Consider the following 14,384-nt stretch of genomic DNA (forward strand, 5'->3'; position numbering starts at 1 on the left):
GGAGGCCATTATCCTAAGTGAAATAAGTAAGATAACAGAAAATTAATTACCGCATGTCCTCACTTACAAGTGGGAGCTAAACAATGGGTACACACAGACATAAAGATGGGAACGATAGACACTGGGGACTCTAAAAGGGCAAAAACAGAGGGGAAAGGGTTGAAAAACTACCTACTGGGTACTATGTTCACTATTTGGGTGATGGGTTCAATAGAAACCCAAACTCAGCATATATACTGCAATATACCCATGCAACAAACCTGCACATGTATCCCCAAATCTAAAATTTAAAAGAAGAAAAAAAATTCACACTGAGATCAGAGATAGTATCTAAATTGATACATAATGAAAAAGAAATTTAAGTTTATAATTTAAAGCCATAAAAGTATTTACTAGAAACAAATTAAAATAGAAGTAATAAATTTGAAGGTTAGGATGAGAAAACAAAAGGGGGTAGTAGGATTTCACAAAATTGCTCAGCTTCTCTGATGGAAACTTAACAAAAACTGCCTAAAGTTGATAAATCAAGAAGCAGAATTATACGCATATTATTTAAAGTTATAATGGTAAGCAACAGTAAGCAACAGCAAAACTTAAACAGAAATGGTTAACACTGGTTACCTCTGAGATGTGACAAGGACGGTCTCTGGCACAGACAGTAGGAAGGAAGGCTTTGACTTTTGAGACGGAGTCTTGCTCTGTCGCCCAGGATGGAGGGCAGTGGCGCAATCCTGGCTCACTGCAACCTCCGCCTCCTGGGTTCACACCATTCTCCTGCCTCAGCCTCCCGAGTAGCTAGGACTACAGGTGCCTGCCACCACGCCCGGCTAATTTTTCGTATTTTTGGTAGAGACGGGGTTTCACCGTGTTAGCCAGGATGGTCTCGATCTCCTGACCTCGTGATCTGCCCGCCTTGGCCTCCCAAAGTGCTGGGATTACAGGCGTGAGCCACCGCGTCCAGCCTAGACTTTTACTTTTCATTTTATATACAACTATACTAAGTTTTTTACCATGTGTAACCATTATTTCATAATTTTAATAGCATAAAATTATTTCCACTTTGATACAAATATACAACAAAGATCAACAGATTGCTGAAAAATCAGTTAATAGAATTCTGGTTTTGTAAGTAAGACAAGATCAAATTACATAAAACCTTTCAGAAAACAGAAAAGTCCTTTTTTAAATTTGCACCTAAATCCTAAAATAATAAGATTTACTCAGTGTTTAAGTCACTCTTAAAATGCAATTACAATAACTACACTGAGGTTGGGTGAAGTGGCTTACACTTGTAATCCCAGCACTTTGGGAGGCCAAAGTGGGTAGATGGCTTGAGCCCAGGAGTTCGAGACCAGCCTGGGCAACATGGAAAAATCCATTGTCTCTACAAGAAATGCAAGAATTAATCAGGCATGGTGGTACATGCCTGTAGTCCCAGCTACTCAAGAGGCTGAGATGGGAGGATCATTTGAGCACAGGAAGTCGAGGCTACAGCGAGCTGTGACTGCACCACTTTCACTTCAGCCCGGGTGACAAGAGAAAGACCCTGTCTCAAGAAAAGAAAGAGAGGAAAGAAAGAAAATACAGAACAAAAAGAAAAGAAGAGAAAAGAGAGAAAGAAAGAGAGAAAGGGAGGGAGGGAGGGAGTTTTACAAAAACCCATGGACTTACCTTTCTGTCCAAATTTAAGTATCTACAAATATCAGCAAAACACTTTGCCATGAATAGGTTTTGTTCTATAACTACAGAACAAAACAAAGTTAACTGGCCTATTTGGTAAATAAATCCATTCCCTAATCACATTCAGCTTAGTAACTGAGATCATCCATCACAAACCCTCACTGAAAAAAATGTTTTTAAACAGAAAATACACAATAGGTTTAAAGCCTCTATAAGAAGAGTGTATTTTTCCTTTAGCAAGACTTATTATAGTTCAAGTTAAAGATTTTTTTTTCTTTTTTTTTTTTTTTTGAGATGGAGTTCTATGGCCCAGGCTGGAGTGCAATGGCGCGACCTCGGCTCACTGAAACCTCTGCCTCCCGGGTTCAAGCGATTCTCCTGCCTCAGACCCCTGAGTAGCTGGGGCTACAGGTGCACGCCACCACGCTTGGCTAATTTAAGTATTTTTTAGTAGAGACGGGGTTTCACCATATTGGCGAGGCTGGTCTCGAACTCCTGACCTCGTGATCCACCCACCTCAGTCTCCCAAAGTGCTGGGATAACAGGCGTGAGCCACCACACCCCGCCAAGTTAAAGATATTTTATAAAGACCTGTCGCCGGGCGTGGCGGCTCACACCTGTAAACCCAGCACTTTGGGAGGCCGAGGCGGGCAGATCACGAGGTCAGGAGAACGAGACCATCCTGGCTAACAGGGTGAAACCCCGTCTCTACTAAAAATACAAAGAAATTAGCTGGGCGTGGCGGCGTGCGTCTGTAGTCCCAGCTACTCGGGAGGCTGAGGCAGTAGAATGGCGTGAACCCGGGAGGCGGAGCTTGCAGTGAGCCGAGATCGCCCCACTGCACTCCAACCTGGGCGACAGAGCAAGACTTTGTCTCAAAAAAAAAAAAAAAGACACCTGTTATTTGAGGACTTTACAGGTTTTTATTTCTCTTTGATCACTCACTTCTGGATAAGAACTCAAACCCTCAATAAATAACTACTGCTGCACACTTGTATCCTGAATGACATCCTGTCTTCTCTCTTGAGACTCTCTTTTATCCTGTACAGTGCACATTCAAAACAGCTATTACAGGAAGTGTTGGACTATCAGCTATTTATAAATGGACAAAAATCTTTAAATAGCTTTGTATGCTACTCCTTTATGGTTCTAGATACTATCTGGTTTTAAAGAAATTGTCATGCTAGTTATTCATCTTGTCCCTTTTAGAATCCCAAAGTAGCACTAATATTATATAGTCACAACATTATAACAAGTTGATCTTTAAAAAAAACATTAGTTTTTAAACATCCAAATACTCTTACTCTAATAGTTTACCACCAAGAAAATTGCAAATTGTAATATATTGCTTTAAAATCTTCTATATTGTCATCTAACCCTGCACTATGGAATAATTTTTCAAAACAAATAGATGTCCCTCAGTATACCTGAAGGGTTGGTTCCGGGACCCCTGCATATACCAAAATCCACACATACTCAGGTTCTGCAGTTGGCCCTGGAGAACCCACCTATACAAAAAGTTGGCCCTCATATACGCAGGTTTCACAAATCTGTGTGTAAGTGGACCCACGCGGTTCAAACTCCTGCTGTTTAACAGTCAACTGTACACAATTTATAACACCACATATGAACTTATTTGTCTAGCATATCAAGTTCAAAAATATGATACTATATTTTATATACTTTAAAAAATAAAAATACTTAATTCATCAACATTGACATAGACTGCATTAAAAACCTTTCCGTGGATCTACTCTTCCTATGTAAAACTCAGAGACATGCCTTTTCCATGCTCCTAAAACAGTAGCCATAAGAAGTAGCTTAAACCCAGGAGGCAGAGGTATAGTGAGCCAAGATCGTGCCACTGCACCCCAGCCTGGATAACACTTCTCAAAAAAAAAAAAAAAAAAAAAAAAGGAAAGTAAGTAACTTGTACTTCCTTTAATAAATGATTTATAGCTCATTTTTATGTGTTAATTATCACCGTCAGCTGGGTGCAGTGGCTCACACTTGAAATTCCAGCACTTTGGGAGGCTGAGGTACACAGATCTCCCGAGGTCAAGAGTTTGAGACCAGCCTGGCCAACATGATGAAACCCCGTCTCTACTAAAAAATACAAAATTAGCTGGGCATGGTGGTGCATTCCTGTAATCCCAGCTACTTGGGAGGCTGAGGCAAGAGAATTGCTTGAACCCGGGAGGCAGAAGTTGCGGTGAGCCAAGATCATGCCATCGCACACCAGCCCGGGCAAGAAAAGCGAAACTCCATCTCAAAAAAAAAAAAAAAAAATTATTATTGTCTTAACATTTCACTTCCTTATTCTTAGCCAACCCCCCCCATCCCCAGTCTTCAGATACTTCTATCTTATACATCACCATATTAGTAAACCATTCCAAGCCATTACTTCCAAAGGTAAACGGCTTCTAGGAATTTAACTTACAGACACATTAATAGATACAAAATGCTGTGCTTACTAGGATATTCACTTCAGTGTTAGTACTAGCAAGACTGGAGACAGCCAATGATGTAAGTCAATACAATGAGATACAACAAAACTATTAAGAGAAACAAGGCATCTCTGTATATAGATATGTCATGTTTAAGCAATGTTTAAGATTTAAAATATGGGCCAAGCAAGGTGGCTCACGCCTATAATCCCAGCCCTTTGGGAGGCTGAGGCAGATGGATCACTCGAGGTCAGGAGTTCGAGACCAGCCTGGCCAACACGGTGAACACTGTCTCTACTAAAAATACAAAAAATTAGCCAGGTATAGTGGTATGTGCCTGTCATCCCAGCTACTCAGGGGGCTGAGGCAGGAAAATTGCTTGAACCTGGGAGGTAGAGGTTGCAGTGAGCCAAGATCTTCCCACTGCACTCCGGCCTGGGTGACAGAGAAAGATGCCGTCTCAACAAATAAATTAAATAAATAAAAATAAAAATAAAAATAGGGTCAGGCATGATGGCTTATGCCTGTAACCCCAGCACTTTGGGAGGTCAAGGTAGGAAGATTACTTGAGGCCAGGAGTTCAAGACCAGACTGAGAGATGTAGCAAGACCTCATCTCTACAAATAATTTAAAAAACAAAAACAAAAAACAACTGGGCATGGCCCACATCTGTAGTCCCAGTTACTCAGAAGGCTGAGGTGAAACAATCGCTTGAGCCCAAGAGACAGAATTGCTTGAGCCCAGGCAGCCAAAGCTGCAGTGAGCCAAGATCTAAAAATAGAGAAGTGTGCAGCACACTAGCATGTCATATTTAATGACATCTTTAAGTTAACACACATGCACATACCCCAAAAGAAAATCCTTTTAAAGGACAACCAAAAATGATTGCCCCTAAAAAAGGGAAAGAATGGCTGGGAAAGGGATGACTTATGTTACACTGGTGGTTTTTTGTTATTTTTGTTTTATTGAAACAGAGTCTCACTCTGTCACCCAGGCTGGAGTGCAGTGGTGCAATATTAGCTCACTGCAGCTTCCACCTCCCAGGTTCAAGCAATTATTGTGCCTTAGCCTCCCGAGTAGCTGGGATTACAGGTGTTTACTACCACACCCGGCTAATTTTTTGTATTTTTAATAGAGACGGAGTTTTCGCTGTTGGCAAGGCTGGCCTTGATCTCCTTGCCTCAAGTGATCTGCCCACCTCGGCCTCCCCAAAGAGCTGGGATTATAGGCATAAGCCACCGCGCCCAGCCACATTGTATATTTTTATGCACATATACTATTTACAAACTTTTTTTTATAATACCTTTTTTTTTTTTTTAAGAGAGTCTCGTTCTGTTGCCCATGCTGAAGTGCAATGGCATCATCATAGCTCACTATAGCCTCAAACTCCTGGGCTCAAGCAATCCTCCCACCTCATCCGGCCATAAAATACTTTTTTGAAAAAGTAGTTAAATATCCTTGATTCCATTCATAAATTGATACTTCTTCAAGTATTGGTTTGCTTTATCAAGCTATTTCAGCCTTAATATTTCTCCTATAACTTGAAAGAAGACATAACAGTTTTCCTATTTATCCACACCCTGATTTAAACATTTTTATTGAAAGGTCACTTGATGGATCAGAGAATTATTTGTTGCTAAGCCACTCATCCAAAGACTCTAAACCTACACAGTCCAATGTGATAGCTACTAATTAGTTTCTCAATCACACTAACTACATTCCAGTAATCGATACCTACGTGTGGCTTGTGGCTAGCATACTGGACAGCACGGATGCAAAACACTTTCAGATCACTGAAGAAAATTCTATTGGACATCACTGCTCTACACCAGGAGTCAGCAAACTATAGCCTGCAGACTAAATTCAGCCAACCGCTTATTTGTATACATAAAGGTCTACTGGAACACAGCCATCCTTATCCATATTGGTTTACGTATTATCTGTGGATGCTTTGGCACTACAATAGAGTTGAGTAATTGCAGCAGAGACAGTATAGCCCAAAAGGCCCAAAATATTTAGTATCTGCCAGAAAGTTTGCTGATCACTGCTCTGGATTATCAAATTTCATTGAAAAAGAAAACATTAATTTCCCTTAGGCCTCAAAAAGTTTTTGAAGGCTTGCATTGCAAAAATGACAAACCAGTTAAACATAAACAGATGTCTACTTCATTTACTAAGTGTTAAAGATACCTAATTTTTTACCATAAACCCATAAAACCGAAAGATGTCCTAAAATGTATTTAAATACTGGTATTTTCTAAGCATCTCTATAAAATAGCTAGTAAAAGCACAGAAGACAGATTACTAGTCTAGCAATTCTAAAAGAGCTAGCCTAACAGAAAATATTTATTTCTCAAAAATATGCCTATTTTCCTTAGCAATATCTGTTCAAAGAAATGGAGCCGGGCGTGGTGGCTCATGCCTGTAATCCCAGCACTTTGGGAAGTGGAGGCGGGCGGATCACGAGGTCAGGAGATCGAGACCATCCTGGCTAACACGGTGAAACCCCATCTCTACTAAAAATACAAAAAAAAAATTAGCCAGGCATGATGGTGGGCGCCTGTAGTCCCAGCTACTGGGGAGGCTGAGGCAGGAGAATGGCATGAACCCGGGAGGCGCAGCTTGCAGTGAGCCGAGATCACACCACTGCACTCCAGCCTGGGAGATAGTGAGACTCCGCCTCAAAAAAAAAAAAAAAAAAAAAGAAAAAAGAAAAAAGAAATGGGCCGGGCACATTGACTCCTGTCTGTAATCCCAGCACTTTGGGAGGCTGAAGTAGAAGGATCACTGGAGCCCAAGAGTTCGAGACCAGCCTGGGTAACACAGTGAATACAGTGAGACCTCATCTCTACAAAACAACAACAAAAAAAATTAGCCAGCACGTGCATCTGTGGTCCTAGCTACGCAGGAGGCTGAGGCAGGAGGATCACTTGAGCCCAGGAGTTCAAGGCTACAGTCAGCTAGGACTGCACGACAGCACTCCAGCTTTGGTGACAAGAGTGAGAAAGTCTCAAGGGAAAAAAATGAAAAAAGAAATTTATCAACTGTTTCGAAAAGCAGTACATTTCTTAGAAAAAATACACTAGAAATATTTACATCTAACCACATATTTCATGTAACATTACTGTATTTCAGGCTTTCAAAGCAATTACTGAAAACATTGTTTTTTAAGAAAAGTAAATAAACTTGTGTTTTTAAAGGAATTTGGTCTGCTTTTAAAATCAGTAGAGCATCTTTACCAATTAAAGGCATTTTTAATTGAATGTAATTTTGTGTATTATGTGACCAACTCTGTACAAGGCACTGGACATGGAATGATGATCCTTTTGCAGCTAGTAATTTATGAGGCATATTAGTATCACTTACAGTGACTTTACATACGTAAGAACAAAGGGGTAGAAACACAGCTGAGGAGTACACCGAGTGACTAAGAGAAGGCTTCAAGGAGGAAAGCTATTTGAGTTGGGTATTGAAGTATGAGCAGTTTGACAGGTTTGTAAGGGTAAGGTAAAAGGGGGAGGGAAGAATGGCACAGCAACACCCATTCTAGAGTGAATGTAGAACAAAGAAAATGAGACATGAAAGGACTTAAGTACCAGAAAATATGAGTTCAATGCTACAGAAGTATATAGCTTAAACGCAACTGGAAAAAAGAAATGGTGGCAGGTATAAAGACAACAGACTTCAGGGTCTAAATGCAAATGTCTTCACATGCCAAACTAAGGAATTAAGATTGGACCTGATTTAAGTCTCAAGTATGATTCACGCAAAGGAGAGGAGAGAAAGAGATGAGATTGGATCTGATAGTATAAGTCATAGCAAACGTATAGTTTTCCAAAAAGAGATATGACATGATTGATTTTATAGGAAAATGACACTAGCAGCAATTTGGATCTTGGACTATACTGAGAGACCAATCAGCTACCATCCAAATCAGAAATAATGGCCAAAAGTGTTGACAGTGAGGATGAAGAAAAAAACAGATGAAAAGCAGCAGCATGACTGGGTACGGTGGCTCACGCCTATAATCCCAGCACTTTGGGAGGCCTGAGGTCGGAAGTTCGAGAGCAGCCTAACCAACATAGAGAAACCCTGTCTCTACTAAAAATAGAAAATTAGCTGGGCGTGGTGGCGCATGCCTGTGATCCCAGCTACTCGGGAGGCTGAGGCAGGAGAATCGCTGGAACCCAACAGGCGGAGGTTGCAGTGAGCTGAGATCGCACCATTGCACTCCAGCCTGGTCAACAAGAGCAAACGCCATCTCAAAAAAAAAAAAAAAAGAAAGAAAAGCAGCAGCTACATGTTGTAGAATCTACAGTCCTGCACTCCCACTTTGTAAATGTCCTGTATATGTGATAATTTCCCTTTTCCATTTTTTTTTTTTGTATAAATGCATTTTTGGCATGGAAAAAAGTTTATACACTAAGTTATCAAGACTGGAGGTAAGATGGCCTTTTTTTGTTTTTCCTCCCATGGTATTAGGAAGGAAAATGCAAGAACTCTGAGTTAGATGTGGATTACAGGCTATCTCTGCTGTGACACTATGAGCATGACAGTTAACCTCTCAAAGCTCTAGGTTTCTCATTTGTAAAAAGAGGAAATTGAACTAGATGATGTAAAATTCTGGAAAGTTCTAATCCTCTGATGACACTGACAAATCTTTACTCTTCTGTAAGTGTCCAATAAAAATGCAAATACAATAATCTAATTTAACTACAAACCGATTGTGAAAAACCCATCAAACACAGGCAAATACTATGGTACCTATTAGCTATGTGCATCTGCATGTACTTACTGTGAAGAATTTCATGACATACATTAAGTTATGTAGTCATCAACCACTCATTTGAAACCCTGACAAAACAAACTCTGTAAGCTGTCAGCCACGCACGCCACCACGCCCGGCTAATTTTTGTATTTTTAGAAGAGACAGGGTTTCGTCTTGTTGGCCAGGCTGGTCTCCTGGTCTCAGGTGATCCACCTGCCTCAGCTTCCCAAAGTGCTGGGATTAAAGGCGTGAGCCACAGTGCCCGGCCAACAAAAGAACTCTTTAACAATATTCCTTTATCGATCAAACTTTTAAATGTTTCTAACTGGAAAAATGCAGTCTTGAAATTTGTAACCATAAATTGTCATGTGCGACTTCTTAATAACGAATTTATGAATTCTTGCTTGTATTAAAAAGTTCAGAAATATTCTGAACTTGTTTCTCTTCAAGAATAACATTTGGCTGGGTGTGGTGGCAGGAGCCTGTAAAGCCAGCACTTTGGGAAGCTAGGAGTTCAAGACTAACCCGAACAACACAGCAAGACCCTGTCTCTATAAAATGAAAAAAACAAAAAAAGAACAACTTTTAAACCGTATTTTTTTTTTTTTTTTTTTTTTTTGAGAAAAAGAGAGTTGGAGGTCCAGCATGGTGGCTCACACTTGTAATCCCAGCATTTTGGGAGGCTGAGGCAGGAGGATCACTTGAGCCCAAGAGTTCAAGACTAGCTCTGGCAACACAGCAAGACCCTGTCTCTACAAAAAATATTCAAAAGTATAAATATTAAATAAAAAGGAGAGTTGGGTCAAAAGCCTCTCTTACTGCAAAACAAAAAGGTGAACAAACAAAGGTGAACAAACAACACTTTTTTGTTGTTGTTGTTGTTGAGATGGAGTCTCGCTCTGTCGCCCAGGCTGGAGTGCAGTGGCGCGATCTGGGCTCACTGCAAGCTCCACCTCCCGGGTTCACGCCATTCTCCTGCCTCAGCCTCCCCAGTAGCTGGGATTACAGGCACCCACCACCACACCCGGCCCAAAGAACATTTTTAATTAAAGGTGAAAAACTCAGATGCAAATCTTGTATTTCCAGCTTGTTATAAATTTATGTGATATAATTGCCTAAAGCCATACTTCAAGGGAAATAACAAGATTTTGCAAACTGTAGTATTAAACTTTTCTAATGATATTTTATTTCTTCCAATGTTTCTTCTAAAGACCTGATCAATGTTTTGGTTATATACTACATTATATATACCAGAATCATTTCTCTTTAATGTAACCTCTGTGATTTCTGGCTCCCTAAAATAGCATTATGCATTTTCTGAGTTAACCAAAATAAAATCTGGAAAGAGCTAAACTGTAATCTACCATGATCAGAGTGTAAAATCCTTTACTATGCAAATCTGCCCACAGTTTAAAACAGTAAAAGAAAAAAAAAAAAAAAAAAAATTTAACATGAACCCAAAGGCCACAGCTGTTCTTTCAAATTGCTGGTATCAATGAACGTAAAACTAATCCCACTACCAACCCACAAGGGTAGTGGGTGTTTACTGTAAAGTTGCAAATCTCAACCAGATCTTTCACCCAGGAAAAAAGTCTTTATTATGGTTTTTCTTATACGTAATATGGTGATTTAAACTAATGCTTTCAGATCCTAGGAGTTTTTTTTTTTTAAGAAAAAAAGAGCATTATATTTTGAAGACACACAAACTAATCTTACTCTAGTAAAGAAGCTTTATTAATTCTAATTAACAAATTTCACTCAAAAAGGAAGTGTATTCGAATCAAGTATTTTATTAGAGGGGAAAAATATTCAAAAAGAATAGAAGCAGGAATTATCTGGTTTTTGTTGTAAGCCCATACTATTCAAATACAATTCAGAAGCAGAATTCTTAACTTCTCAAAAGTTCCCTAATAAAAGAAAGCTATTTTAACAAAAAAAAAACACTAAGATACATTTTTTAAAACCTAAAGTATATTACAAAGTTAGCATGAGGAGTAGGGGAAAAATCCACCTCAGATTTATTAACAACCTCCAAACAGGAAAACTGGATGTGATTTCCCCAAATATATCTGATAAAATTCCCACAAGAACACTAGTATAACAGGTGGAGTGGATATTCCAAAACCAAAATACGTTAATTCTAGTACCTCACATTCCATGATAAGCATTCAAGGACACCTGGTAATTAAAGGAATTATGAGAAACAACTGAGTACCTTAAGGCCTGTTCAGTTATTACAAGAGAAAAAAAAAACTCTGCAATAATAATAATAATCCTTTACACTTGGATAGTACTTTGCAATTTTCACGATACCTTATGACAAAACACTTTATAGAGTTGTTTTATGAAATTAGTGCATACGCACACAACCTACTTTAGTCCTAGAGTTCATATACCAACCACATCAAATTATAACAGCGCGCACAGAGATAAGCGGCACTTCAAATTGTACTAATGTCATTGTGGCTGATCATCACTTTATTCAGAAATGTTACGTTACAATCCCCTTCCGTAGAGTCTGATTCTCTTTAAAGTCTATGCTGGACAGTGCATCTTCCTGGGTCCCTAACCTTGGGGGAGGGTAATTCCTGCCAGGAAGCTGGTTCCACCAGTCCTGCTGTAGCTGCTGTCTGCCCTCCAGGACCAAGGAAGGATAGGCATTCTCAGTACATTATCCAGCTCTTCTTAAGAGGACAACCAGTAAAGGCTTCCCAAGGTGTTCTTACAGTTCTCCCTCAACTCCTAGGAAAACAAAGGTTCAGGCCCAGCTCTGTCACTCCGTATTCCCTTTTTGATAATCTAGGTACTCCATAAGCCTCAGCCCACAGTTATCTGGCAGAGGATAGAGTGGAGGACTAATACCCAAGATACCCAAGGGGCTGCGAGGTAAAGGGTGGGTAGCAGAGAATTCAGCCAACTCTTGTTACCGCTTGCGAAACCCAACTAGCCCATCAGGTCTCCTTCGAAGGGGGAAGGTACGCAATTAAGAATGCGAGAATGAGAAATCCGGGACGCCGGGCATACAACAGGGATGGGAGCACTGCATACAGAGGCCAACGGGCAGGCCAGCCCGAGCGGCGGAGATCGCTGCTGGGGGCGGCGGTGCCCAGCGGGGCAGAGCCGCGCGGCTGGCGAGGACCCCAGGCCGCGTTCGCCCGACAGCCTCCCCGGCGAGGTTTCAAACCGCCGCCCCCGCGAGGCGCTCAGCCGATTGGAAGTTCCACAACGACCGTCACTACCCAGGGCCGGAGCGGCAACTCCGCAGCGGAGCTCTGCCTGCCCGCTGCGTTCCCCCAAGAGACCAGACCCCACAAACTCCTCCTCCACCGCGGTCCCAACTCGAGTCCCCCCGCCGTCTCCGAGCACTCGGAGGGCGCCCCTCTGGGACGGGACCGACGCCTCGGACCGGGCTGCGCCGCGGGAGTTCGAGGGACGCGACGGGGCCGCGCGGGGGAGACGGGCGGAACGGGCGCCCCTAGGAGTCGGTGTCGGGACGCAACCCTGCGACCCCCTCCGCCTCGCCCCTCGGGCACCGCCCGACTGGGATCCGACCCACCCATACCGCCGGGTCGCGGGCAGGGCGAGGACCCGAGCGAGCCTACTCCTCCCGCCCCTGCTCTTACCCATCTTTCCGCCTCGCCTTGTAGACGTGACCGTAGGTGCCGCGTCCCACTTTGCACCCTTCGTACTCAAACAAATCCTCCACCCGCTCCCGCTCCGCCGCCAGCTTCGCCTTGAAATCATAATCCATTGTCTGCTTCCCCCATAGAGGCACGGGACGCGGGGGCCGCCGCCGCTCAGTCCCTCCTCCTCCTCCCCCCGCGACCGCCGCTCCACTTCTCTAACAGCCGCCTCGCGCGCGCGCGCGCCGCCCGCCGCTCCGCGGTCCGCCTTCAGCAAGGGACTCCTCGGCGGCCGCAGCAGCCACCTCCTCCACCTCTTCCTCCTCCTCCTCCTCCGCGACGGCGGCGGCTGCTCCCGCAGGCACCCCCAGTCCCGCCTCCCCTCTTCATTTCCTTGTTTTGGAACCTGGTGGGCCGCGCCGTGGCTTCCTCGAGCTCATTAACGAACTCACCGGCCCGCCCCATGGTCGCGGAGGCTCCTGGGAAATGAAGTCGCGAAGGCCTCAGCGGCCTACGCGGTTTTGCGGGCGTAAGAAATACAGCTCCCAAGTTACCTCGGGCCGCCACAGCCTCGCCCCCCACAAAGCATGCGCGCCTGCGTACCAGGGCCACCGCCCCCCACCTCCCCCCCCCCAATCCCAGGTAGAGCGCTGCTCCCGGTTCCTGTGAAGGTAGAAAGCTCGAAGTTCCAGTGTGCTTTCTGCGGTTCTCGGGGAGGCACTGGAAAGAAGTGCCTTACTCTAGTGGGAAGGGGATACTTCACTGTAACTAGGCCCCGCAGAAAGCATGGAAAGCATTAAATCAGCACCTTGCTGAGGGGTTGGCTGCAGTGACTTGGGAGGCGAGGGCTGGTGAGGACAGCTGTACCGCAGCTTGTTTGTTTTCTAGGGCAATGGGTCCGCCTATTGCCCCGCCCCCCGTCCCGCTGCTCATTGGCGGGGGCTGGAGAATGACGTCCTCGTTGGTGCGTGGGTATCCCCAGGCTTTGGCTTCTTTCCCGCTCTTGATTGGTGATTGAATGTGCTCGGTTCTTCCCGATAGGTTGATCTTTTTCCTTTACGATGCAAAAACCGTATTTCAAAAACTGAACCTTCAGCAGTTTCCTAGAGCCTGCCTTAGCCAGAGGAGAACATGCAACTTCTGAGCCCCGGCAGCCAATCATCATTTTCTTGGCGCTGTAGTCAGCTTTCTCTTAGCATATGCGGTTCCGATAACCAGGCTTTGGCCGTCAGTCTAAGGACAATTAAAAGTGCCTGGAGGAAGCCGCATTTACGATCCTTTGGGTTGAATTGTAAAGGATTTTTTATGGTCTATGCATGATGGTGAGGTTCTAGAATGTTTAAGAAAGCCCCTTTAGTTAGGGTGAACGTTGATTTCATTGTGTTAGGGCTCAGGACACACTACCCCAAATTATAACTGAAGGAGTCCAGAATATGCCACCCCAAAATACGCCACTCTGGCATATTGATGTCTTTTAGCAAAATAAATTAAGATCCAACCAACACAGGAAAATGCTTCACTTATCCCACTACTGCCTAAAATAAAGGATAAAACTCTTCCTTTGTAAAGAGAAATTTACATTTCTAAAGGAAATTTTCATAATTAAAGGAATCTGTACCAAAAAGAGAGCTGCTGCTAGTCAACTTGTATCAGAGATACTTTTATCTGCATAAAAGTCAACCTTTATTCACCTTACATTTTCTCCTCTTATCCTCCCTTAACTTGTCTCCACCACCCCTGGAAGCCCCAAACCCCACTTTTATTTTGAAGAGACTGGCTTTGCTGTGTTGCCCAGGCTGGCGTCCAACTCCTGAGCTCAAGGATCCTCCTGCCTCAGACTCCTGAGTAGCTGGGATTACAGGTCCG

General features: G+C 43.2%; 1 protein-coding gene across 5 annotated transcripts in view; it reads right to left on the minus strand.

Moving 5' to 3' along the window:
• Positions 1-13,404, minus strand: part of CDK19 (cyclin dependent kinase 19) — a 209,361-nt gene extending 195,957 nt beyond the window's left edge. Inside the window, exon 1 of one of the 5 annotated variants that reach the window (XM_063667080.1) lies at positions 13,327-13,404. Coding sequence is in view for 1 of the 5 variants with exons in the window: in XM_054493618.2 (XP_054349593.1) it covers positions 12,519-12,646 (128 nt within the window). In the remaining 4 variants the exon portion in view is untranslated. Of the gene's footprint in view, positions 1-12,518; positions 12,984-13,326 lie in introns of those variants that run through there. The other 4 variants (XM_054493618.2, XM_063667079.1, XM_054493625.2 and 1 more) reach the window with 4 other exon arrangements.
• Positions 13,405-14,384: the final 980 nt, after the last annotated feature.

This window comes from Pongo pygmaeus, chromosome 5 (genome assembly GCF_028885625.2).
Source record: "Pongo pygmaeus isolate AG05252 chromosome 5, NHGRI_mPonPyg2-v2.0_pri, whole genome shotgun sequence".
Taxonomy (NCBI): Eukaryota; Metazoa; Chordata; class Mammalia; order Primates; family Hominidae; genus Pongo; species Pongo pygmaeus.